The sequence below is a fragment of the Pezoporus flaviventris genome, unplaced genomic scaffold (assembly GCF_033815535.1).
Source record: "Pezoporus flaviventris isolate CSIRO_AGI_PZ_B2104156 unplaced genomic scaffold, CSIRO_AGI_Pfla_v1 ptg000059l, whole genome shotgun sequence".
In the NCBI taxonomy this organism is placed as follows: domain Eukaryota; kingdom Metazoa; phylum Chordata; class Aves; order Psittaciformes; family Psittacidae; genus Pezoporus; species Pezoporus flaviventris.
The window spans coordinates 354,197-381,889 of NW_026892607.1; the positions used below are offsets into that span (position 1 = coordinate 354,197).

General features: G+C 40.1%; 1 protein-coding gene across 2 annotated transcripts in view; it reads left to right on the top strand.

The window, feature by feature from the left end:
* Positions 1-27,693, top strand: part of PATJ (PATJ crumbs cell polarity complex component) — a 148,738-nt gene that overhangs the window by 47,923 nt on the left and 73,122 nt on the right. For both annotated transcript variants that reach the window (XM_061469625.1, XM_061469626.1), the window contains exons 17-26: positions 407-616; positions 1,619-1,732; positions 4,597-4,965; positions 6,014-6,131; positions 7,140-7,296; positions 8,571-8,642; positions 9,497-9,674; positions 10,589-10,699; positions 11,971-12,045; positions 15,115-15,232. In XM_061469625.1, the coding sequence (XP_061325609.1) occupies positions 407-616; positions 1,619-1,732; positions 4,597-4,965; positions 6,014-6,131; positions 7,140-7,296; positions 8,571-8,642; positions 9,497-9,674; positions 10,589-10,699; positions 11,971-12,045; positions 15,115-15,232 (1,522 nt within the window). The remainder of the gene's footprint in view (positions 1-406; positions 617-1,618; positions 1,733-4,596; positions 4,966-6,013; positions 6,132-7,139; positions 7,297-8,570; positions 8,643-9,496; positions 9,675-10,588; positions 10,700-11,970; positions 12,046-15,114; positions 15,233-27,693) is intronic.

The following is a 27,693-nucleotide window of genomic DNA, read 5'->3' on the forward strand; positions in this document are numbered from 1 at the left end:
GCTGCTCTGAAGCACTTGAATGGCTTGCAGAATGGTTATTTTATGTAACGTTACCACGTAACAGGCTGGACGGAGGCTTGTGGAAGAGTGCCAGCCTTGGTTTTCTATTTACAGGTTGGCCTGGCCACCCCTGTGTACGTAAAAAGAGGGCAGGCAGGGTATCGGTCAGCTTTCAAATCACGCATTTCTTAATGGATTAGGCAAGTGATGGAATATCTTCCTTCTGCAAACCTTTCTTTTGTAAAGTGTAAGCCTTGGCAGGATAGGTAGGCAGTCTTTTTTGTGCGTCTCAGCAATGCTTCAGTAGCATTAAATGAGGAACGTGCTTAAGAGCTCTTCCCATACTCAACATTCATCTTTTTGTGGGCTTTTTCCTTGTAATTCTTTGTTGTTTGTTTGTTTTCAGGATCCCTTAGACCCAACCAGAACAGCCATTGTGATCAGCTCTTTGGTGCCAGGTGGAGTAGCTGAACGTGGGGGAGAGCTTCAACCCGGTGACCGCTTGGTGTTTGTGAATGAGAAGTCCTTGGACCGCGCCACTCTGGCAGAGGCAGTGGAAGTGCTGAAATCTGTGCCCCCCGGTACAGTTTCTCTTGGAATCTGGAAGCCTTTGGTGGTAAGGACTTATTTTAACTTTTGCTATTTGATTCTATGACAGACCAGGCTGCTCTATTTGGCGGGGCTGTGGGGTGTGTGAAATTCAGGGTAAATGTATGCATATATGTGGAAAGCAACTAAAATCGTAGACTCAACCAGGGTGGAAAAGACCTTTAAGATCATCAAGCCCAACCTTTACTCAGCACTGCCAAGTCCACCACTAAACCATGTCACTAGGTTGCTGTGCTTACACCTCAACATGTCCAGAAATTCTGGCTAGCTGGCAGATGAGTAGCTCAATGTCCACAAGATCTGACTGGAAAACCAGCGTGCTCAGGTTCCTCCTGAAAGAGCATCTATGTGGAATCAGAAAACTCACTGGGGCAAACGCATGCGTGCTGGCTCTGTGCATAGGTGTAACATGGTTTGAGGCATTCAGCAAATCAGCTAGCTACGTGCTGAAGTCCATTTCACTCCAAGACACTGCTGAGTGCTTGCTTAACTCCACTGACATCAAAGAAACTTAATCTGTTTGAAGTCAGGACTGTAAATTCAAGTAGAATTTCCTTTTTCTAGAATCTGGGCTTTGGAACAGACAGTAGTTTACTTGAGAGCACTGTAGCATTGTGCATCAAGGGCACCTAGGCAAAATCCGTTAGAGCACCATCTAATAGAAAGTGCTTGTAATTCAGGAGTGGTGAAATAGGAGTGTAGGAAGGCTGTCAAATATATTCTTCCCTTTTCTAAAAAGTGGTTATTTTGTTGTTCATCTCATTGTATTTGTCTTTCTTTCCTACACAGCTCTTTATTTTTTTACTGTCTCTGTACTAACATCTTGAAGACAGCAGCTTTTATTCTTTCATCTTTTCCATTTACAACTTACCTTTTTATAGTCCTGTAACTTTTTCCCACCTCTTTTCTAATGTCTGGTTCTCTCTCTCGCTTTTAGTTTATTGAAAAATGTAGGAATTGCTTTTGTTTCTTTGTTTTCCTGGCTCATCATTTTGAATATCTTTCTTAGGGAGAAAGCAAAGAGGAGGAAAACATGCACAGTTTGGATTCCAGCAACATTAAAAACAGCCCTGCATCTCCAGAACCAATAGATAATTTCTCCATAATACTTGAAGCACCACAGGTATTTGGTTTCTTTTTTCAGTTTAAGTTTATATGGACAGGAAATGATGTGTTAAAGTAAGAAAATCCTATGTCCTTTGGATAAGACTTCAGGCTGGATTCCCCTCTAAAACAGTCTCTAACAGCTAACTGTATACTAATTATATTGGGAACAGTAAGCACAGGCATAGCACTTACCAATGCGGTTCCCAGACTGCCTTATCAAATTTACTATGCCATTAAAATACCTTGGGTTCCCTTGGGTATGAAACAGGAATGCTGTGTTCTTATTAGTCATAAGTAGTTGGTTCAGGTTTGCAAAGCAAGTGGAACACTATTTATTATAATGAAGCAAACCAAAAAAGTCTTGTGTATAAGGCAAGCCTGAAATTTGTTCTTTATAGACTTCATATGTGGTCTTAAGCGATCTCTCTCTTCCTCAGTTCTCCTCTTTTTCTTATTTTCTGAGAAATAATTCTGTTTATTGTGGGAGGATGAAGCACTAAACATAGTGAGTAACTCAGATACCAGGGTAATAGGCAATAATACTGCAATACTGACCTGTGTACAGTGAGAGAGATGTGGATATCTTTGAGTTTTCATCTCTTCTCAAGTGCTCTGCAACATTTTTATTAATGCATATTGGTAAATGCATTTTTTAGACCAGAAAAGACAATACATAAAGGATCACCCAGAACTGCAACACAGTGATAAAAGTAAACTGTAGATTTTTCATGTTGCTAAACATGTCTACCTGTCTCTGAATACAAACATAATCTTTAATGCTGAAATGGTATATTAGAGACAAAAGGAGCGATATCACAGGGTGGATGTATATATACTATGTGGAAATCAGCTTGGATGTTGTGTTTACTGATTTTCATGATGGAAAAGGGAGGTTGCTGTTTTCTGGATGCATAGGAAGGGTTCCTGGCAGAGCAATTACTCCTCTGCCAGCTCAGATTAGTTTTATTTAGGGAGCAGAGAAAGAATGTTATGAAGTATTTTAAAACAAAGGATCTATTTTCTCTTAAAGTCCTGCTGAATATAGAAACTGGGATGATCAATGCGTACAAAAGACGCACAGAGGTATTTGCTTGTATTTGGTTTTACCTTATGTATGACAGCAGTGGTAATAGCTTAGAGCAGTGGTGTAAGATTTCCATCCATTTATTATATCACCTGCTCTTGTAAGAGCCAAGAGTGGTGTGTCACGATGGCTTCCACTCTTACGCACCAGCATAGTGCTGACAAAGCTGGCTTGGAACACTAAAAAAAGGGAACTTGAAGATTTGATATGCTACAACAGTAGACTTTACTGTCAAGTTTGCAGTATTCCCTGTTCCATTGGTAGCGTCTGCTACTGCAGTGCAGCACTCAGTGATGATACACTCCTAACTGCTGTACCAGGAGATGGGGATACAGATTGCTGTGGGCTTTCTGAGCTAAGTCAACTCTTTTATTAACAATGAAGTTGGTGCCTCTTGCAGAAACGTTTGGGGAATGATGCTGTAAAAGGGAACTGAAATGAGATGAAGCAAAGATGGAGAGAATTAGAATCTCTTCAGACTGGGTGTTTTTTGAGATCAAGGTACACAGGTCACATAGATTAAAGCACAGTTTAATGCTCATGAAAAATGTGCTGATTTCTAGATTGCTACTGCGCTGCTTTCCTGCCAGCTGGTATTACTGCATTGTTTCATTCTGCTCTTGCCTGTCTCTAGTTTTCTCTCCTGCCTCTCACTTGAAGGATGTGAACATTTTGGCAGCATCTGGGGGTTTTTTGCTTCTGCATTTGTACAGACCTCACAAACAAGGATTCTGACACTAAAGGTCAGAAATGGTGAAGTACCTCGGGGAGGCTGGGAAGGGGCAGGAAATGGAAAGAAAAACATTTTGATTGAGGACCCTTGAATCTGTAGATTGGTTTCAGTGTTTGGGGTTTCAGTGAAGGCTGGGTTTGGGCGTATGTACCTGGGGGCCTGAAGGAAACAGAGGAGAAGCTTTCTCTGTGTGGCAAGCTTTCTGGTACCAGTGCAAGGCGTACAATTCCAGATGCCTGTGCAGATTCACCCTGGGCCAATGAATAGCATCTCATTTGAGTTAGGAGAAACAGAGAGCATTGGAAACTGGGGGGGCATTGACATGTCCTAGAAAAAGAATGGTTGAGCAACATCTTTCAGAGTGGGTTTTAATACCCTTTCTCTTGGTTTTGTTTGGGGTTTTTTTGATTGTTGATCTGTGGTTTAATTCAGTAGAAAGTAAAGCACTCTTCCCTTTAAAACAGTAAAGGTTTTAGATAACAGTCAATTATGTTCCTTTTTTTTAGGTGGTTCATCCATTTCCCCTCTTCCACAGGTTAAATATTGTATGGAATACCCAAGGGAGGGACAAACAAGTGTGTCTTTGGTTTGGTTGGGATTTTTTAATTGATGATGCTGCTGCATAAGCAAGCGCTTAGGTTGTTCTTTATTTAGCTGATGGTTATCTTAAGAAATGTACATGCATTCATAAAGCAACAGCAGGTAAGTCTGGAGTACAGAGGTGTTTTAGCTTGATTTAGGCATACTTTTTCCTGTAGATTTTATAGTGTTACTTAATAATTCTCATTCCCTAACTTCAGTCCAAGTTGTTTTTTTCTGCAGCAATACCTAACATGTGCAATATAAATTTCTTTATAGTTAAAAAATAAACTTCAGTGTCTACTTTTGGTGTTAAAATCGTAAGTCACAAAGTGCATTTTCTTTTAGAAAATGCAAAAGGTCCAAGATTTTCACTTCAAAAATAAGGCTGTACTTTTAATATAGGCCTAATATAAACCATAATTTTAAATGAGTTAGCAAGAAACAGAATGTAAAATCTATATTCCTATAATGTTTTATGCAGGGTTTCAGAGATGAAACTCCTTTTAAACAAGAACTGGTTGATGAACCAAGTTTGCACTTGGGAAGGTCATTTCAGCTTTCTCAAAATGACAACGAGTGTGAGAAGGAGTCCTGGGAGATGCATGAATTTTTGAAACCCAGAACAGAAGAAATGGATGAAGAACAGGAAATGTTGGTGGATGAGTATGAAGAAGATGCAGGCTTCCTGAAATATAATGCATCATGTGGACAGAAGGCAACTTCAGAGAGGAACCTTGATACAGAACGATGGGCAAAGCAGCTTGAGACTACTGAAATACAAGGCTTAAGATCCAGTATGAACTTAAGTCCAAAACAGTCACTGGAATATCCATGCAAAAAAGACCAAATGGTAAGGAATGCTTTACTGGTCTCAGTGCTGTACCCTCACCAAGGGACCTACACCTCAAGGAAATTTCCAGGCCTATACCCTATAAAGGAGTCTTCCTAGTGTTTTAATTGCTAGAGGAGGTCTGGGTACCTCTACTGGACACAGTCTGTCCTTTTGTACTTGGTGTGTGTTATTTGAGTGCTCGAATGAGGTATATGTTGAGCTTGTAACTGGACTTGCATCTTGTTTCCCATCTGTGGCTTGTGGGCTCAGTTCTTTTTTGCAGACGGTACTAATATGGTGCATGTCAGTAACAGCAGAATGTCACTTCATGGTTTTAGTAGTCCAGGGGCTTCAGCAGCAATGTCAGTGAGAGGAGCTTCCTCTTTTCCTCATTATTTTTAATCCAAATCAGTTCCCTTGGGTCAGATGATAGTGCAGTTAAGTGAAAAATGATCCAGCAGAAGCAATTGTAACAGGCATACTGGTGGATGAAGGAGACAGAGCTTCAAGTAAATTGTGAAACTCTTGTATATCATCCTCAAGTATTCTGAGAGTTAGCTGTTTCCTCCCGAGTCTTTGCTCATTCATCAGCCAAAAAAGTGATGATATCAGCATTCCATGCAGCAGCTTCCCAGATATATGCTCTTATAGGGAAAAAACTGAAGTTGAAGTGGAAAGGATATAATATCACAGCCACAGAAAATTTCAGGTTTTGTTCAACTTGTCCCTAGCAGTATGTACATAAACAAGCTAAAATGCAGCTTCTAGTGACAGTTTTGTACCAGGGTGCATAATATTAAATTTATACATTTGTTACCTAAAAACAACAAATGAGCAAGCGTAAAGGCAAGTAGTAGATACAGTTGCTTTGTATTGCAATTGCACATAACATTTTTCATGCCTCTTCTTAATATAGTGCATATGCAAGCAGTTGGTATTTCATAGTTATCTGAAAACATATAGATGTAGTTGAGAAAATGTGACTGCTGTAAAAATTAATGTTGATGTCAAATACCCCTCTGTAAGTTGATACCATTGCTTTCTAATTTTATTCTCTTCTGTGAAGTGTGACGAAAATGCTGCTCTAAGTTCACTGTTCTCTGGAACCACAGCACACAGTGGCTACCAAGAAGACATATTTGATACTGAAGGTACCCAGTCAGGAGCAAAAACCAAGGATTTAGGTTTGTAAGAAGTTTTTTGCTTAACTTATAATTTCATATTTACAAATGTAAATTTTATACCAAAACACTGATTCTTTCAAATGAAAATATTCAAATGAAGACTTTTTCTGCAGGTCAAAGACAGTCTGTGTCAAACAAATAGGTTTCAGCTTCATGATCTTGCTTCCTCCACCAAATCTTCACTTACAGTTGTCACGAGTGATATTGAAAGTGGCTGCAGCTTTGTCCTGTCTCTGGAGAATCGCTTTCTTCTGTGTAGCTGATGTCCCCGCCCAGTAGGATTCCACACAGAAGTAAAATAGCTCATGCCTGTACTTTCAGTCAGGGATTTGTCTCTGTCACCTGTGATTGCTGATTTTATAGATTTTTGTGCTGACAAGGCTCTGGAGATAACTTTACCACAACCAGAATTTGCAAGTGAACTCTATGGTAGATAATTGCCCTGTATCTTGGGTTTGTAATCTGTGCTCAAGAGCAGTTTCTCCTTGTCAGATGTATCAACCTGCCTTGAAACAGCATTCTAGTTGGGAGAAAGGAGATTAGGTTGCTGCCTTTGTCACCTGCATCTTGTAGCCCCCAGACTGATGACTCTTGACAGGAGCTCTGGTAGTTCAATTAATGTTGATACTTATGTCACCAGAATGACATCATGTTTCCCCAGCATGATGGGCTCTGTGCTGGAGCAGAGCTTTGCACCAGTCTTATATCTCATAAAGGATGGATTTGCTATTTCTAATTAAGTGATTTTGTGAGGAGCTTCTGTCCTGTAAGATGTACCTAAGCGTGTCTCAGCTCCACAAAGATTTGGTGTTTCCTGTTACTATATGACTGCATGTACTTCAGAAGCAAGATGCTATAAAAAAAAGTGTTTAGTGTGCTTTAAAGTTTCTTTAAACATCCTGTATCTCTAAAGCTCTTGATCATCACACAACATCCGTGTTTAGAACATGGGGAGCTGGAAGGTACAGGGACAGAAAACAAGTGTTCACATCTACACCTTTTCTTCAGATACAAAGCTTCATGTTGACTCCAAAGGACCTGGGCTTGCTGTTGATCTGGAAGCTATTGGAAAGGAAGAACTAAAAGGTGATGATTCTGTTTTCTCCAAGAACCTGGAATCTGGGAGAGTAACCACCTTAGCTCATCCTAGAACACCGGTGTGCAGGTATGGAGAAAGATTTCAGGTTCTAGAAGATTTTCTATTAGTGATCTTAACTGTCTTCTTGCTTTACTTAGGTCACTAATCATAAAAAGCCATGTGAAACAGTAAGACATACATAGATAACCAGTTGTATGACTTTTGCCCAAGGAGCTGAGTTTTGCTTTACAACCTCATTGAATCTTTGCTCCCCACATTTCCTTCCCTGCGTACTGGGACAGAACAGTGCAAATGGCTCTGCCGCCTACTTCACTCTGCTTCATAGCAAGGGCACTATGGATGTATGTGGCCTGCAGGAGACAGACATAGGCTTTACTAGTGGTTTTGGTCATTACTGCATAAGGAGCCTCTTCCTTTGGATCCTTATCATAGCTCTGTCCTCTTGGTTTTCCCTTTCCTTTGCTCTTCCTTTTGGGAAGAGCAGTTCAGCCACGGCTCTCAGTCCTGTGCAGGAGGTTTTAGTTGCCAGTAATGCTGAGAAACCTTGAGCTGGCACTGCTTGTAGATATTTGCCACATCTCTCAAGTGTCCCACCAGTTTTGGTTGAGTGAATCTGCTTTTGGTGTCTGTTGATTCAAATCCTCAGTAATTCCCTAATTCATCTGTAATCTTCCCTCAGAGGGATAGCAGCTCAACAATAGAGTGAGGGGATTATTCCTCCACCACGACATCCTACTTCCTTTTTGCAGTTTAAGAGTAGCATTTACAGCTCTCAGAATCTACAGAAAGTGGATGCAAGGATGTATTGCTTCAACCTTTCTGTGGGGGCATACAATTCCTTATTTCCATTCTTATTCTGTGAATAGGTGAGTCATATATAGTATAAAAGTTTAACTAAGACCCTGTTCTGGAGTGTTTAATGGAACACACAGGATATGTTCTCCCACTTGCATCATGATCTGCTGTCTGGTCAGCTAGGCTGGTTCTACGATGTTTATATATCTCTCTAAGAATCACAGCATATTTATCAGCAAGTAAATGTTAATTGCTTAAATAGTCATTTGGAATGAGTAAATGCAGTACAGATTTGTATATCACAGAGCAGCTTATAAATTTGGCCTGCCCATCAGGTTTATTTCTGGAGCATTCCTTAAGTACATTTAAACCTAAATACAAAAATTCCTATCTGGTGTGTTGACGCTGCACATTTGGTTTCAACTGGCCAGTGTGAGAAGGCATTGCTGTCTCACTGCCAGATACAAAATATGTCAGGAATTGTGACCTGGCATGGCTGATGCCTTCTTTATTTTTCATTCCTTCCCCCCTCTGCCCCCAATTAGTGAATTACCGGAGAGAGAAGAAGGAGAAGGAGAAGAAACTCCAAACTTCAGCCACTGGGGACCACCACGAACGTATGTTCATACGATTAATTATTTCTTCCCATTTACCTTATGTCTTTTTTTCTGTTAGCCTGGTTAGTTCTTGTGGGGGTTTTTCCTCACCTCCTCTGCCAATAATGTTAAGGTACTTGTGTACCTTGGGCTTTCTTAGATACAGTGAATTCTTAACAGATGTTCAGCAAAATTATGCCTTCTATTTATACAGCTGACTTGGGAAAGCTTGGTGGGTTTACGTTGTGGATGACCTACAAGTTCTTGCTCATTTAATAACTATTAGGTGTGAACAATGCATGTAGTGCTGCTGCCTCCTTTTCCATGGGTTCTCTGCTAAATTTAATGGCAGGATTCCAAATTGCCAAGCCAAGTTTTAGCCACATCCTTGTTGTATTGTTGACATTTTTAGGTGACTTGTTTTTGTGGTCCTAAGTAAAATATGATCAGAAAGTTTCTGCTTAAAGCTGATTAATATGCATCTGATACACTAAAGGCAGTGGTCAGAAAGTTGTATGAAACACTTTTATTTGTCTCACATGCCGCTTGCAGTGTTTGCTCTTTCCAGACAATTTGCTCACCCTGGAAGAGGATGAGTGTTTATTTGAAGACCTGCCTGGTTTATCCTGACTTTCTCTGAAATAAAAGCCTATGCCCAGTGAGCACTGTTGGCAGCAGAATTTTGTTCTTTGTGGCGTGAGATATGCTTGGGGTAAAAAGCCAACTCTGCTGAGAGCATTCTTAGGCTTCTGACTTTATCCCTTTACTCTATTAAGTCTTGAAAGACCAGAAGCTTACATTTGTTGAAAGCTTCGCATGAATAGTTTAAAAAACCCTGTTTGAAGCTGTTAAACTACCCACATGTATTTTTTCAGTGTTGAGATCTTTAGAGACCCTCATGTGTCACTTGGAATCAGTATTGTTGGTGGACAAACTGTCATAAAGCGCTTGAAGAATGGAGAAGAACTTAAAGGGATCTTTATCAAACAAGTTTTGGAAGACAGCCCAGCAGGAAGAACAAGGGCTTTAAAAACTGGAGATAAAATACTTGAGGTAAATGCAGATAAACCTACCTTTTCATTCTTAGAAATAAAGATTGACTCAAGCAGCTTTGGGAGGAGAGAGGGACAAAATATTGCCACCACTTCATGAAGTATTGATGACACTGTGTTTTGAAAACCAAATGAAACCCCTGGTGTACTCTTGTCTTCTTTTTAAGTTCTGACTATGGAGCTCTTTTAACATTCTCCTCTATATTTAAGAAAACACGTGTCCTGGCATCTGATGGGGAAATGAAAAAAATGAGTGCCCTCTCCCCATATAAATGAGTAATAAGTTATAGCATACCTTTGTAAGCAGAACTTATAATATATAGAGGAACATAGACTCTTCATACTAGAATTTGGGCTGTTATTTTGTGTATGTCAATTTGGAGCAGTTTAACAGTCTGATTGACTACTATTTGGGGTAAATGCCTGATTCTGGAAGGTGCAGTGGGGATGAATGCCCTTCCTGGCTCTTATCTCTGGCTCTGTGTTGATTTTTACTCATTTTTCTCCAGATGTGTGCTTGCGAATCTGAGCTGAAAGTGCCATTCTTGTACGTGCTTTAGGGTTGTTAGATGTTTTGAAAGCTTCCTTCAAAACAGGTTTAGTTCACAAACAGGTAAAATCTGAAAGAGTTGGATTATACCTGCCATTATGTCACAGCACTCTCTGAAAAGCCTATTCCTTATGTTTTTATCTAGAAGAATAGCTTTGGGAAGCATATGGCCACCTTTTAATTCTGATCACTAAGTAACATACTTCCCCTTAAACCATGATGGAAGCATACTTTACAAATAATTTCTCTTGGCTGCTTTTGGCTTCCTCCTTGGCTACACTAATCTTCTGCAAATGTGTGTGATCTCTTGTAATGACTGTATGCCAAAGACATGGTACCTAATAAAAATAAACCTTCTTTGTTAGGTTTCTGGGATAGACCTACAAAATGCCACACATGAGGAAGCAGTAGAAGCTATCAAGAACGCGGGAAATCCTGTCGTGTTTGTAGTTCAGGGTTTGTGTAACATACCAAAGGTAAGTTTATTTCTGTTTTCATTCCAGAACTTCATAAATGTATAAAATGCATCTTATTTGAAACTTGGCTAAATTCCTATCAGCAAATTCCATCAATTTCTGTGTCCATCCTTTCTGTCAGAGTTCCTGCTTATAGACCACATTGATTGATGACTTGTCCGGCCTGATTTGAAACCTCATTTCTCTGATGTAAATCAAGTAGATGTAAATCTGTTGACTAGGTGCTAATTCAGTTCTGCCACCTGTGTAATTGAGACTGGCCCTGTGTGTTTTAATTTGTTCGTATTTCATAATCTAAAAATATACTCTGTTAGCCAAAGGAACAAAAGTGTAATTAAAATCAGTCAGATTCACACTAGCAGCTCCATGTAAAACGTATCACCTCAGGGACCTGAAGTAGTTCTTTGGGAGCAAAGTAATTTTCAAGAGACTTTAGGCATCTCCTCATCTTCAAGGCCAAGGCAAGAAAACATGTAATGTTTTAGGAAGAAAAGGCATGCAGTTCTGCCTGCCTTGAAGTACACACACCAAATCCCAAGACTTCTATGTACTTTTGGTATAATCTGAGAAGTTAATTAGGAATTTTGGTGGATTAGCAGGAATGAGGAGACCTTTTTGTCAATTGTAGACAAATCCAGCACATCTATGTCCATTATTTTTCCAGTGTTCCAGGGAGTCTTTCAAAATCTATACAAGACTTTCACCACCTATAGCGGGAAGGTGTTCAAGCAGTGATGGTAACTGGGTTGGCTCCTTTTCTGTATCAGCTTTTCCACAGAAAAGATCCAAAAACCCTATCAGAACTTCAAGTGTTCAGATGCATCTCTGACCCTTACTTCCCTAGTCAATCTAGAGACAAGGAAAAGCCAGATAACTTGAAATTTGCTTTGCTTTGCTTTGAACTGTAGACTGTAGGTGTCTATAAGGTGTCTGTGCATGGAGAGTGTTCTCTATATGAATAAGAACTGACACTTCAGGAGTCCATGCTGAGCTCTGTATCGAGGATACAGATCCATAATGTTGACTTCAGAGTAATTTTGAATTGAATGAAGAGATGGGGCTAAATATCAAACAGTGAACACTAGAAAAAGTAGAGCATGTTTGTAAATTCAGTAAAAGAATGTAATATAAAGACTGCACTGCAGTGTCCTTCTACATGGGGCATAACTAAAGAGTCTACTGGGGAGCTTTATCATTGACATTACCTAACTTTTGGATGTTTGTTTTGCAGTGCTCTTCCTAATATGTGTAATTTATGCATTGTTTTTCAGGTTCCTGCCATACAGCCTAAGGGAATCAAAGTCAGCAAAGATCACGATTCAGACAAAGAAAACAAGAGTGATAAGGTATTTATTCCATTCAATGCTATACCCCACTTTTACCAAATCAAATGGTATAATAGCAGTCATTATAACTCTGTGATAAGCCTTCACTGAAGTCTGAAATTAAATTTGAAGTGTTTTGTTCAAATATCTTCGCTTCAAGTAATTCTTGCCAAATTTCTGTCAAATACAAGGCAGGTTTCTGACAAATGTTCTGTGGGTCTCCCCTGGGTGCTGAAGCCTCTACTGCAGCTCTGGTAGCATCCTTCTGGAAGTACCTGTTTTGCTCCACATGGAGGCAAATTGATTCTCTTTGTTCAGTAGAAACAGAGAAATAGTAACATGTACACAGATAATATCCTTAATGTGAGGGCTGGCTGAAATTCAGTAAAATCATGTTACAGGATAATTAAATCTGCCAAGTCTCCTACATTTCCCATTGTCGTGTAAAACAAGGAAATGACCGAGTGATCTGTAGCTGGCCAGCTAATTGTGAGGCAGTTCCTGCGCAGTAACTTCCACACCGTTTCACAGCAGTTTTGAAAGAGCGAAAAGCTGTCTGGTCTAAAGCAGTAGCTTTGTTTTAATCACTGCAGTAAGGGAAAAAATGAAGTTCTCATTCCCAGACATATTGCTCCAAAGGCCTAGATATTTTCCTGCAGGAAGAGCACCGACTGATGAGTGTAAGTCAGTGTCCATGCCCGTGGCAGGGGATTGGAACTGGATGAGCTTTGAGGTCCCTTCCAACCCAAACCGTTCTCTGATACTTTGAGGGTGTCAGAACTGGAGGAGCAGAGACAGAACTAGTGCAGATAATAACTTTTGCCCGCTGCAGTTTAACATACCAACTATAAATATGATGAACTTTTCATTTGATCCTACTCAGTACTCTGGTGTTTGGATAACTCTTGCCTCCAAAAGTTTTTTGCAAGACTTCTTTCAGATCCTGTCAGACACAGAAGCTCTGAGGCTCAGTTATTCATAAATATCAAGCAAGGTGTTGAAGTCATGCTTTCATGCCAGTGGATAATACTTAAAATGAAGCAGTTACAATCCCCTTTTCTGGGTTTTGTTATCTGTATTTCTAATCTCAAAAGCACTCATCCTCTTGCAACGTGCTGCCTTTAATCTCTAGGACTCCAGTGTGCTGCATTCTATAGCATTCGGAGGTTAAAGAGGGAGTCAAATCTTTTTCAAACCTTTTTCATCTATTGGTGCTGTAAACTGGTGGGTGGAATATAGAAGAGCTTCGGTGCATAAATATGTAGCTCCTTTTAGCTTTGAACATTGATTCACAAAGCAGCCCTACTGTGCTACAGTAGGGGCACCTCTGAGTTGGAAAGAGTTGCTATTAGTGGATTACTAGTCTGCGTCCCCATGGGGAATCAGTGATATTTCTAGTCCAGTCTTCAAAGTGTCACAAAAGAGTTTGGTTTGAAAGCAGCCACGTCCAGCTGAAAATCTGCCTTTTCCTGCATGATGAATTACCTCTTCAATTCTGGAGGTTTTATCTGATTTGTTGGTGTTTATCCTCCTTTATTGATCTGTTTGTTCAAAAATGATTGCTTGAAGTAATTCATATAAAACCACTTAGAACAATTGAGCTTCTTGTGGACAAACTAGATATTAACGTTATTTTGCTGGTTGGCTATGCCTCTGTGCTGGTAAAAGCTGTGTTAATACAAAAAGTGTTCAAGGCCAGGTTGGACAGGGCTTGGAGCAACCTTCTATAGGGGAGGTGTCCCTGCCCGTGGCAGGGGGTTGGAACTGGATGAGCTTTAAGGTCCTTCCAATCCAAACAGTCTAGGATTCTATGAGATGTTTAAGGTCTTAAAAAGCCAAGGGGTCAACATTTAGACTATGAATTATTACTAAATTATAGTGATACTAGTGATTTGTCATAGGTAGCTGAAAGTTCGGCTGCAGGTTTTATGTCTTTACTTGTTTGGTAATGTAGGACATGAGCCCTCACACCTCACACAGTTCCACCTGTGTTGGTGTCAAGCAAAAATGTGGGAGGTGTATTTGTGTATTGTATACTCTGGGGAAACAGCTGTTGTGTTTCCAAGTGCTCTTACAATAAGAAGAGTGTGCTCTTATTTCTTTTGGATTTAATTGATTTCATTTATTGTTACAGTGTCTTCAATACAGCAGTTCCCTGTAATGTTTTTTTAAGTGGATGGGAGGATGAATATATCACAAAATGTAGCTTGCACTGTAGTTTTCTAGTTAGGCTATTCAAATTTAGGCTCAAGATTTTAGGAATCCTTATTCAGGTTCAGCTTTCATTGTGCACAGTGGAAAAAAATTGATTCTGGGTTTGATGTTTGGGTGTTGAGTTGTATTTCCTAGCTATAGAGGAAATTAATTACAGGCGTTCTGGTTGCTCTAATGGCATATTGTGCACGGTGTTCCCTTTCTAAAGTGCATCTTGCTATTAGTAGTGGGGTAGCATGGGATGCAGTTGAACGTAATTTAGTGACATCAAGTAGCAAACTAAGGCATGATCCAGTTACTTGGAGCTATAAAAGCAGTTGCTCAGATGAGCAAGCCCCTTCGTTAGATTCAGAGCTGCTCCTGTATGCCAGCTATGCGCCGCTATATGCATCATTATAGGAGCTGCCTGTATTTATGTGAGGTAATAGAATTTTATTGCAAGTGATAATTGAAAATCGTTTTTAAATTTAGGCCGAAATATAAATGAACTGTTATGTTTAAATATTTGTAGATGCCCTAGGATTGAGTTCTTATCTTGCATTTAAAAGTTTCACTTTTATCAGTACCAATTTCGTTGTTGATTCTCTAATGAGAAATGGGGTATAATTTAATGTTTATTTTTAATCCATGATGAATATTCATGCTTTCATGTTTATGATGATACATGAGTATTTTGTCAACAAGTAAATGTGCAGGGACAGCTGTACTCTTTTTTTTTTGGTGTTCAGTGTCACTTCTTGTTCTGATTTCTAGCATAAAAAGCCTATGCTGCAGAATTTAGCATTGTACTTACATGCTGTGTACGTGCACATAGAGTGCAATTGATAATAGGAATCTTTTCTTGTGCATGTAACTTTTTGTCCTTGAATCCATTAGAGAAAGTATGGAGCTCCACCTCCAATGAAATTGCCACCTCCTTATAGAGCACTTGAAAGACTGCACGTGGAAGAAGCTAATGTGGATGAAGAGGAGGATGAGGATGCTTGTGCAGAGAGTGAGTAGTGCCACAGTTATGTCAGATTACATTTATGGAACACAATCAGACTGTGCTAAACGTATCTGATATTTATTGCTTGTGTTATGGGAAGTAGTGCTCAGTGTGGTGATAGCATCTAATCCTCAGTCTTCTCACCAAGGGCTACTGATGTGTAACTTTGGTCTTCTCTTCCCAGCCAGGCTGCCATAGCTCAGCTCTTCTGAAGAGATGTAGGAAGGGCTTTGTTTATTTTCAGTCTAAAAATGTCTAAGTAATGTCTAGAGGACTTGCTGTGACAATGATGACAGCAGTGAAATGCAGATGTTGTGCTTTACTGTTGTAATTGAGGTAGCAGTTGAGCAGATGTAGGTTGAGAGCCGCTGGTGCTTAGTCTTTGTCCAGAAAAGCCTGTAGTTAATTTCAGACAATGCTGTTCAAGCAAAATATTTTCTTTTAAAAAGAAAAATCTGCTGATTTATTGTTTCAGTTCTCTACTGAAAAAAGGATCCCCCTTTTTTTGTAGCACATTTTATGGGAAAGGTTCTGCAATTGTCCAGTTCTGGGTTTTACAATGGATTTTGACAATATACGCTCTGTGGAAGACTAGGAACCTAAAGAGTAGGATGCACTGCAAATTGAGAGCTTCACTTAGATTCCTCCATGCTGCTTTGTTAATTACAACTTTGGATAAACAGAATATTATTATCCATAGCTTATCTTCCAATAAAATGTTTCGGAATACAAAGATTGCAGTTAAGAGTCCTAAATTATTTTCTAAAACGAGTTATCTTATTTTACTCTTTTCTCTTTATACTCTCTTGTACCAAATCATCATACATGTGGGGGTTTTGTAGGGGTGATTCTTATTATCTTTTGTCTTGGAGAGGTTTTTGTTTGCCCTAATTATGGGTAAGCCAAAGCAAAGAGATGCCTTTGTAGCTTTTGACCTTGTAGCAACCATGGCTCCCATTCAGAGTGGGAGCTCCTAAATTGGGGCCTGCTGGTGGGAAAGCTCTTCCAGCTGCTCTTGCTGATTTCCTTGGCAATAGTGGGCCATTGAAGTCGAGATAATTAATGAGTTTGGTTGGTTTGTCACTTATAGGGCTGCTTTGGTGGAGATGAGAAGGATTTTGGAAGGTTGTTCTCATGGAAACAGTAGTCAGGGCGCAGGAGCAGGGTGTTCAGCTCTGCCTCTGTTGCATTAAGGGAAAGCTGCAAGTTCTTAAACCAACTGAGATTTTTCCAGAACCACCTGCCCATACTGAGTTTATCATCCCATCTGCTTGAAATGTGCCACATAGTTACCTCAAGAAGGTTTTCCAGTGTTTTTGTGGGGAGTAGTAATGAGGAGGAGCATTTCACTGCAGTCTGTGCATGTTGGTTTGAATCTATCTTGAGTTTCAAACCAGCTCTGTAAAACTCCAGTTTGCAGTAATGAGATTTCAACTTGTTATTAAAGTTATAATTCCAGGTTAAAGAATATGTTTGATAAGTAGCCTGACACCTGAGTTATCTAATTAGGGTATGCCTCAATCTGAGTGTTTGCTAGTCCTAAATTAATACTTTGCACAGAAATAATTTCTTATTGATGTGCTTGGTCATTTTTTAGCTGTTCTGCCATCACTAATGATATTGCCAGCTGCATCTGATAGCCAAGAAGGTAAAGCTACTTCTGATATTAAATTCATCAATCCTACCAGCTTTGACAGCAGATCTATTGAGATCAATGTCCTTTCTACCCTTTTTATTGACTGCAGTTGGATGTTTTGCTATAGCCATCTTGGTAAACCAAGATACACATTCTCCATTTTATTGTTCCCCAACTCATTCTGTTTCTTTAAAATAAAAAGCAGGCTAAGGAAGCTTAAACTAAGTTTCTGCCTCAACCCTTGAAGTAAAAAGCATGTTAGAAATGATCCAACTGCACTTAATGATATTAAGCATCTTGGCAGCTGTGGAAATGGGCTTTTATGGAGTTTGTTTTCTGTGATCATTTGAAAAACTAAATTTTCTCTGTAAATCCCAGTACAGTGTTGTTTTTATGAACTACTTGATGTTCATAACTTCTGTCCTGATTCTTGAGCACCCTTCCCAGAAATCTCAGCCCAGGCCAGTACTTACCTTTATAGCTCTGTCTGTTTGCATGTTCGTATTTTCTTTTCCTCACCCAATTATCCTACTGCAGGTTTTGTAACCTTAACTAATTTTCCGTGCTTCAGTGAACAGGTGAAATAGGTTTATTTTCTTCCTTATTTAGAAAATAAGTTATCTTAAAGGGAAGAAGTGGTGTCAGCTCAGGTACATCCATGTAATTCTTTCATCCTCATAGAAAGGTTTGTGTTGGAAGGGACCTTAAAGCTCCTCCAGCTCCAACCCCTGCCACGGGCAGGGACCCCTTCCACTAGAGCAGCTTGCTCCAAGTCCTGTCCAATCTGGCCTTGAACACTGCCAGGGATGGGGCAGCCACAGCTTCTCTGGGCACCCTGTGCCAGCGCCTCAGCACCCTCACAGGGAAGAGCTTCTGCCTAAGAGCTCATCTCAGTCTTCCCTCTGGCAGGTTAAAGCCATTCCCCTTGCCCTGTTAAAACCCCTTGTCCTTTCATTTACTTCCTGTGGTTCTCAATCTCTACCAATAGCATGGGAGGCCTTAGCAGACAATTTGAGGTGGGACAGCTGTTAAATCTGTCCTCTGGTGGTGCTTCTGATGGATTTTATTAATACAGCTGCAGTGTTATTAAGCTGTTCATCAATTTCTTTCATACTCCAGAAATACTGTACTTGCTCAACTAATAATTTTTACTCCTTGCTCGCTTTTCTCTTTTCTTTTTTGTCTTTCTTTTGACCCATGCTCTCATCTTTTGTCTCCCTGTCCTTCATACTGAAAAAGAAAGCGAAGAATTGCTAGTCTTCCTGCCATACTTGGAAAATTTTCCTTTCCTTTCTGTCCCATCCATACCGCCTCACAGTCTCCATGCTTTGTCTGTTTTCCCCTTAAAGTGGCTGAATAACCTCTTGGTATTGATTTGATTTCCCCTATGGGATCTAAATCCACTTGCCTTTCGGCAATGCTCCTTTCTGTTTCTGCTTTTCCACCTCTGAAACTGTAGCTTTCATTGCTGACTTGCTGGAACTAACAGTCATTTCTTATGGATGTTCTCCCTTTTCAAAGGCCCTTTTCAAATAGGGTGAATCCTTGCTGGGAATAGAACTACTACATACATAGGTCTTGGTTTAGAGAAACTCCAGGTGTCCTCCATGTTTCTATGGTTTAAGAAGCTTAAAGTCCCAGATGGTTCTTTTTCAACCACATCTTACACTCAAAACCCTGAGTTTCAGAGTTGCTGCTTCTTCATATTTCAGTATCATTTAAACCACCATTACTTCCAATGCTTTTTCTTTTAAATTCTTAGTTTTCTGCTAGTCTTTGAGTCAAAAATAGTATTTCCTCTTAGTTTATTTCTTTTAGTGGTACTGTCAAATCTTTGTCAGTATGCAGCTCTAACCCTGTGTGATGTGGTTTTGTTTGGTCTTTGCCATTTGCTGTTTTAAGGTTTTCAGTTTATGCTTTAAAACAGTTTTGTAAAACGTACAGCTCCTGCCACAGAAGGAGCCTTCAAAATGCTTCACGTTATAGACCTCAAAATGTTACAACATGGGTCTGGAGTATTTTACTCCACAGGCTGGGAACACTTTATTTTGGAGGAGGTCACTCTGCAGGAAGAAGGGTTTTTAGATTTCCCAAACCTGAAAAACATCAGGTTTGAATAGGTTGGGGCTTTTTTTTTTTAAATCAAAACACGTAAAAGGAGGGGAGAGCATACAAAGGAGCTATTTGTACTTGCAAGCAGCTGTGCTACCGACTGCATCAATAGGCATTGGTGTGTTTTCCTTGACTGGTGGATGGCTGTAGGTGTGCCCTAAGAATCTGCTAATAGACTAATGTGCACCCTGTTGTGGCTTATTGCTGTAATGAGGGGTTAGTAGTAAAAAGCAGCAGAGGAAATGGATGGGCAGAGTAGCTCGTAATGGAATGTTTTGTAAGGTTTTCCTTGGGGCATTCGTAACTATACAATTTAGATATACCTTTGTGAATGTTTTGAAGCAAGCATAAGTTAGATAGGAAAACCAATAAAAAACCATTGTAAGAAAACCAGAAAGACAACTGTTGAAAGAACTTGGAATCCTTGATTTCAACTGGTATTCTGTCTTTCTGTAAAATCCTTTGTGTGTTTACTCAACTGAGATTGGTTTGGTTGGTTTCAAATAAGCTTGAAATAATAAAAATAGATAATAATGAAAAAAATTGTGAAAGGTGGCTAAGATAATGGACTAGATACTGTTGTGCTCAGACTTCCTGTCTGCAAGGGTATTTAACTCTATCTAATAAGGGGATAATAATGCCCCCTTCCTTATATTTTGTTTCTAGATAATGCAGAAATCAATGAAGCTGTAAGAAAGCGTAAAGGTTTATCTTCCTAAAATGCTTTTTGAGGAGCAGTGGTTTGTCTAGCAAAGAGCTTTTAAAACTTCTCTAGTATTTTGACTCGGCATTCCCCCCTGTGATAAACCTGTGGCTGCAAAGAGTGAAAAGGGGGAGAGTCTGTGTGTGCTCATGTGTGTAGGTTGGTTCAGGTGACCCCTCACTGCCTTTTGTCTAGGCTTGTGTTGGGGTTGGCAAGCACTTGCTTGTGAGCAGAGTCCTCTCACCATACCTGAGGTGTTTAGCAGCTTCCATAGTGTCAGTGAGACCTGTACTCACATGAAAGGATGGTGGCTTTCATTAAAAACAAAGATGGAAAAAAAGGAATAGAGGTCAGCTGAGACTTTGTAGAAGGTCAAGTGTATGGGGTGTGCAAAAATGTGACCTCAGGAAGTGTCTATGTACTGCTGTGGGTGACAATGGGAAAATGATCATTGGCACTTTGGAAAAATGCCAGGATTATTAACAGCAACTAAAGGAAAACAAACCCACTGATAAATCAGTACGATTCTTGAGGATCTGACTGTGCGGAGTCTGTTTTATGCCAAGCTGTGCTAAAACAAGAGAAAAGCAATTCTTTATTTTCTTAGGGGGGATGACACCCGAAAATTGATCTTCAGGTGAGGCAGCTTGTGTAGCCAAACACTGCCTCTCCAATAGATGTCACTGCAATCAACAGCAAATAGGGATGATGTTCAAAGAGGAAGAAGATGTAGCTTGGGAAAATGCTTCAAGCTTTAGGAACATGAAATATTGGAAAAAATAGTAATGGCAATATTTAATTTTGTTAAATACAGTAGCAAATGTATTTAGTAGGGTGGATTTCCAGAGATCATGCAAGAGCCAGGATTAGGCGAACAGAGCAGTGACTTTCATTTTTAGCTCTGTTAATCTCTATTTAATGTGAGTCTGTACTGCTAATCTTCTTTTCCCATTCTTGTTCTGACCCACAATTAGCTAAAACATGTAAGTTTGTAACCAGCTCTAATGATATCGGATCCAGAAGGGCTGTACATGCTGGGCAGACTCGCAAGCTGTTGTGCCACGGGAGGATGGATTATGGTGTTGGCATCATTGTAGTTTGAGGTTGTGGGTTAGTTTGGGGTTTTGTTGTGGGGCTTTTTGTTTTGGGTTTTTTTTTCACTCTATTTGTGAATCACATGCACAGTTCTCATCGACTGATGAAGTATTGCAGAAGGAAATTACATTTTTGATGAAGTAATAGTAAAATTGCAGCTGGGACTTCTTGTATTATTTTTTTTTACTGTGTGCTTGACATAATGCACTGAACAGATGGCTTTGTGTGTGCTGTGATACATATCCTAAAGAAAGGACAATGAACTTTAAAAATGAACAAATTAATGGCATTAACAAAATAACGGAGTGTTTTGAGTTGGTTTAAATGTAGCATTTGGAATAGAGAATTGGGAAGGAGTTCCCAAAGTAATCAAGTATGTTTATAAATTTAGAGGGAGATTTAATCTTTGCTTTTTTTAATTGCTAAATGAAGGATTTTGAGTCTTTTCCGTGCTTCAGATCAGCCCTCATTGCAGTAAAACTACCAGTGCTTGTTTAGGGTTTCAGCAAAATACAACTTACAATGAAGTTTGAGCCTTTCTTGTGCTTGTAATGACAGATTGGTTTTGTTTTCTGACATGAGAAAAACAACAGCCAGACCCTGCGCCATGAACACATATCAGTGGTGGGAAACTGCAGGGTTTGCAGCACTGGAAAACAGCACAGTTAGTGAAACCGTTTGATTAAGAGAAATTAATTTTTAAGCCCTGTAGCTTGCATGAAAAGGATGCTTTAATAAATAACATCTATTAACTGCTACTTTTGCCATGCAGTGGGTCATTAAGCGCAATAGTACCTGCAGCTACCAGCGATCTAAACAACCGATTCTGGGGATAGGGATGTCATTGGAATGCTGGCAGAGTCAGCCAGTGCACAAACAGCAGCCGTAGAGCATCAGTGGGTCAGATGTGGGAAACCAGAGATCTGCTTCTCCCTGCATACTTTCATAGGCAGCTTTCATCTGCTGGCAGATGTAACTGTTAGCTTGTGGGTAGCTTGAGATTAATATAATTGATGGCATCTCATAATAGAAACAGACAGACGGTTTGCCCTTAAGGAGAGAAAAATCTCAGGAAAATAGGCCCAAGGTCGTCAGAAGAAAGACAAGCACTGAGTCTGTGTCTGATGAGGATTTGAGCTGCTTACAGCACTGAATGTTTGTCAGGAATGCAGATATCTTGAAGTACATGCTGGTACAGCAATGGTACAAGGGGGTTTCCCAGGTAAGGATTCAGCTCTATCTCTATATTGTGTTTGTTTCCAGCAAGTAATTTTAAGTATTTTTAGTGATAATTTGGAACCAGTGAAGTGCTGGGGATAAGAATGTAATAGCACAGATCATTTTTGTTTCAGTTTGAAGCATGGGCATACAGCATGATTAGAATATGGAATGCATTTAATATCTTTAAAACATTTTGTCTTGTGTTTGCTTTGTAAATCATTGTTTCTGTGTACGCTGGTGTTCAACATTCTCATGTACAAAACTGATGTGAGCACGCAGTGCTTAAAGTATAAGAATCCCTAGCATTAAATTTCTTGCTATATAGAATAATCTACTCTTCCATAACCGTTATTGTAATGTAGAGACAGATGGCTGAATTTTCTTCACTTTGCTTGTTAAGAATGTGTTAGGTAAATGTTTTTAGACTAAAATAAAAAGCTGCTGGGGAATCTAAACTGAATATTCAGCATTTTCATGGTATAAGGAGGCAAAGCAAGAATAAAGCAATGTGATAGTAAACAAATGAGCTATTTGCAATGAAGGATAATCTAATCTTTAAATATTGCCTGAGATTGCATTTGTTCTTAGGTATGATCTTTTCCTCCAACACGAGCCAGGTATCCAGAGAATAGCATTAAAATGCTAAGCATGAAATATACTGATTTGATGGTTTAAGGTTATTACATTGTCTAAGGCATGGTGCAGGTGGCTTACATTGTTTGGGATCTTAGATCTTACTCAGGTGTTACAGATAAGTAATTTCATATAACTTACAGATAGGAGATAATGTCTGTGGTATAAATCTGCATACACAGGTACAAACTTGCTAAGAGAGGATAATACAAGTAGATCCTTATATTGCTCTCACTGGAGATCACTTAATATTACTGTAATGACTTGCAACTAAAAATATGTAAAAAGGATGTGGGTATTTAAATAACTAAATGAAAGACAAACACTAGCCCATAAAAGGTGCTTATGTCTTTATATTCCGGAATGTCTGATCTTTATAGGAAGATATCTTTTGTCATTACCATGATGTTGCTCCAGTGCACAGAAAAAAGGAGGAAAAAAAATTAAACTCTCCTATGCATCATGTCTTGTCCAGACTAGCACAGCATTGCTTTTAGTTAGAATGCAGAATAGATTATTTGCATAATAGCTCTGTTCCAAAATGGTCTGCTCGGTTTAAACGGTAGCTGCTCCAGATCTATAGTGGAAGTAAGCCTCTAACAGAAGGGGAAGTAAAAATGTTAAATGACAATAATTTTATCCTTTACAGATGTTACTTTGTTTTTCCACGGTGTTGCAGTAATGGAGACAGCTGTCCAGAATAACTTCTTTAACTGTTTGAGAAAGTTCAAGTTATCTTTTGCTTTTTCATCTTAAGACTTGGTTCTCCCTTATTCAGTGTGGTAGCTCAGGGGCAAGTCATCAATTTACCTTCTGCTTCGGGCAGGGAGGTAATTGCTCTTTATCAGGAGAGCTGGCATTTAAAGAGCAATCCAGAATATTTATCTGTAGGTGTGCTAGCTATAGCACACTGTGACAGACTATTAAAGATTTACTTCGTGCCTTCTAGTGCCCACATGCGTACTGAAAACTACTTGCAAGCTAATGACGTTAGGAATGAGATCTGTATACACATACGTGCATACATCTATATATGTATGTGTGTTTGTGTGCATAAAAGACTGCTCTCTGCATCAGCTGAACACCTCTATCTTATCATCAAATTCAACGTATGTTGTCCTATTGAAATTAGAAGAGATGCTGTGGCAACTGGCTAAAGGGCAGGTAGTTCTTTCTGCCACCCCAGAAGTAATAATGAGCCTTTGGTTATTAGTGTAATGGTGGGCATGTCTGTTGGCTTCATCAGTGCCTGAACATCGTGGCTTATGTTTCTCTGTCTCTGCTTCCCAAAAAGGTTATTAGAGAAAATGTTAAAGCATTGACCTTATGGGGGTCATCAAGGAAACAGCAAATTGCTGCTGCTGTGAATGTACAAAGTACATGTGTGCTGGGCATAGATGAAGCGGAGGTCTGAGGAGCACAAAGGTGAGGACCTGGGCTCTGTGTGCATTGACATATCGTTGCACACATTCTGCATGGGCCTTCCGTGAGCTCCCCAGAGGTGAGGGGTGAGCATCTCCATCAAGACACCATTAATCCAGATTACCCCGGTGAATGGGAAGGTGTTTCCAACAAGCAGATGTACATCAGGTACCACTGACCAGTGGCACCTTGGTGCTGTGTGTCCCAGCTCCGTCCTTGCCCTGCTCACTGCCCTTGTGGTTTGAACCAGCTGCTGTCAGGATCCAAAGATGCAATTCAGGATTCAGGAGCAGAGCTGATTTTGCCATAGTATTCATTATTATATATTGTATTAATGGGGTTTATTAGTTACAACAGGCAATGGGGAAATAGGACAGGTAAGGGGACTGTCTGGGGTCTTGGTCTGGGGGAAGGTCAAGGCTTAAGTGTGGAGGAGGACCCTATTCTTCTGCATGTCTTCATGGAGATGGGCCAGCACAGAGCCAGGAGCCTCTGTCATCCCAACAGCAGTAGCTGGGCAAGCTAAACTTGGAAATTCCTGTTCATGTGAGGAGTGTACTACTGCCAGGGCACAGATCTACAGGTGAATTATGTATGCTGTCTAAAGCCAGGAGTGGTAGAACTTTGTTAGACCATTTTGTAAGTGTTCTGTGTATATCAAATGCTTTTAACAGTTGTCTTGAAGAGTTTTGTTTTGTTTTCTTTTTAAGTGCTTTAGGTAGTTTCAGAGGAGTTTTGTATCCCTTAGCTGAAAACCGAGGGGTTGGTTGAGTTACAACAAGGGGTTGGAACTAGATGATCTTTAAGGTCCCTCCTAACCCAATCCGTTTTAGGTTTCTATGCATTACCTGTCACATTTTATAAATACTTGTGTGTTTTACCTGCTATTTGAGAACTGTAAGCTTAAGTAGCATTTTTTGCCCTATAGATGTTAAACTTATGTAGTATACTGAACCAGGTCCTCTGTAAAGTGAGGTGGGAAACCATCATTTCTATGGTGTGGTAGTCCTGGGAATATTATGAGATACTGAACAAAAGTTCCCATACTTGTAATGTGCTGTTACTTAGAGTTGAACCACAGAACTAAATTGGAAGGAAACTGGATGGAAATGCCCGTAAGTACGAAGGCACAACACATTCGTTTGTTCACATGCATGTGGAGCTGAGCTGTAGTTCTTTACACTGTGCTTGTGAGAGCAGAAAGGGATTACACCATCAGTGGTTGTTAAAGATATTATGCTAAGTCTCCGTTCCCTCAGGTGCTCTGAGAAATAAGAGCAAGCAGCAGCATTTGCTGTACCTTAAAACAAAGTGTATCCTGTTCTACTGTAGTGTGTAATGGTCCTGAAATTGTCTGGTCTGGTAAAGCTGTGGTTGCTCTGTAATGCAGCCATTGGGGCCACAGCAGGTGGGATGGATGCCCAGGGAAGGAGAAGGGACAGGATTCTCTTGGTGCTGGACCAAGCTGCTCCCTGTACCAGTCTCACCTGTGACTTGGACTTTCAAACCTGGGCTTTTTTCTGCAATGCAAACTGTGTTCTGAACCAGAAACTGTACTGTTTTCAAGTGTTGGCAAAGTCCCACCTAGTTTTAAACCCCATAAGGTTTGGCTGTACTTTCCTCCATTTTGTAACCTGTTATTCTCTTAGGGATGTGACAGGTTATTTGGGGATTAATACAGTATCATTTATGTGTATTATTTATGTATTTAAATAGACAATGCAGTAATTTTACTGCAAGAATTCATTTCAGGATTGAGTTGTGTCGCGGTTTAAACTATAGAGTATATATGGGGGGTTTAATACTGTTTTTCAAGGGAAGAAAGCCATTAAGCAAGCAGCCTGACAGCATGGTATGTAGTGAGGTATCACTTGAAGGGCTGGGAGAAGAGTGGAAAGGGAGAAAATGAAATGAGACTGGGATGTGATGGATGAGGGAGTAAGTAGAGCTGCATGCAAGGATGAGCACGAGCAGCTTATGAGCGACAGCCAAGAAAGAGGTTGAAAGGGATTTTGTAAGGAATGGGGAGTTCTGCGAAGCCTTTCGGGGACAGAAGGATATGGTCATCCTTTGGAGTGTGCAGGAAGCATATTGTGGTGTTGTAAATGGGCAGGACCTGCACGGTGACACGTGTCGGGGAGAGGCCAGGGCAATAGCACCCGCAGCAGCTGCTGGCAGGCGAGCGGGTGACTCTTGGCATTGGAGCAAAGCAACGGGATAACCCTGCCGGAGCCCCCAGATGGGTCTGTGCAGCAAGCCAGTTGGTACATCTGCTCCAGCCCTCCTCCCTGTCCCTCGATAGCCATGTGTTGGCAGACATTCCCCTTTCCCTCTTGCACTGATTTCTGTACGTTGCTCATAGTGATGCGGAAGAGATGCTTTAGGGGAGGACGGAGGTGTCGGTTGGGTGCTGCCTCCAGTCAGGACTTGAGTGTAGAGTTGTGAGGATTTTAATGAGTTCTTCTGTGTGTGCTGCAGGTAATGGGGCTGGATTCCTACAGGTTTGTGCCTCCCATTCAACTGACTTGGGTGTCAAGGAAGGTGTGAGCTCTGATTTAAGCTTTTCCTGTGGCTGGAGCATTTCTTAGGGCTTTCCCTCATGTGAATTCTTTGACGCTTTAATTAAGTGTGATCTCGCACCAAAACCCTTCCCCCCATCAGGTATTTATCGGGTTTCTCTCTGCATGGCTGCCTGTTTTTATGAACCTTTTATAGTACCGTTGAGACCCTCAGTCCTCTGTCAGATTTGCTTCAGATTGGCCAGCATGTTCAAAAGGTTTGGGGCAGGAACCTGGATTGCACAGGGTATGATTGTGTGAGCTTTGTTCCTGTAAGAAAACAAAATAAAGTGGTTTACCATGTTAGAATGAAACGTAATTTATATTAAGATATTTAAATATAATTAATAAACACTGGAGCATAACCTCCCGGACTGCAGTTCAGAAGACCTGGCATCCTTTCTGGGTTGGTTACCATCTGTTGGATGTCTTGGTTAGCCATCTGTCATATGATACACAGGGCATCTTGAGCCTTCTGGAGCACCGTGCCATGGTTTCCAGGGGTTAGGTGGCTATTTACATTTAAAAATAAAAAGGAAGATCCAAGGATTCCCACCTTACCCAAAAGATGATGTTTATTCCCCAGCAGCAAGTCAAGGATGCATCTGAATCATCCCTTTTGCAGGCTAAATTCCACACGAGAAAGAAAAATCAGTTTAATATCAACCCAAAAGAATTACAGTAAAAACTACCATACCCCACCCCTATTTTTCCCTCAAGCATTTGTTTTTAACTCTCTTAGCTGACTTCTTCCTCCAGTTGGAGTGGAAAAAGTAAGTCTGTTTAATAGAGTGAAGTTTATCCGTTTAGCTGTTCATCCTGGATAAATCCTTGGAGATGGATTTCTGTTGCCACAAGGAAAATGTAGAGCGCTTGACATATTACAAGTCTCTGTTCACATACATCATCAATTTCCTGATTATGATTTTATTGATTTAAAAAAAAGCCCAAAGCTGAATGCATTAATATCTTTATTTCATTAAATACATTAAAAAGAAGCTATTTGTTACCTAATAACTTATTTTAGTACTAAAAAAACCTATTGAAATACTCTGATCACTTGTTTGTGCTTTTATTTTCCTTCTGC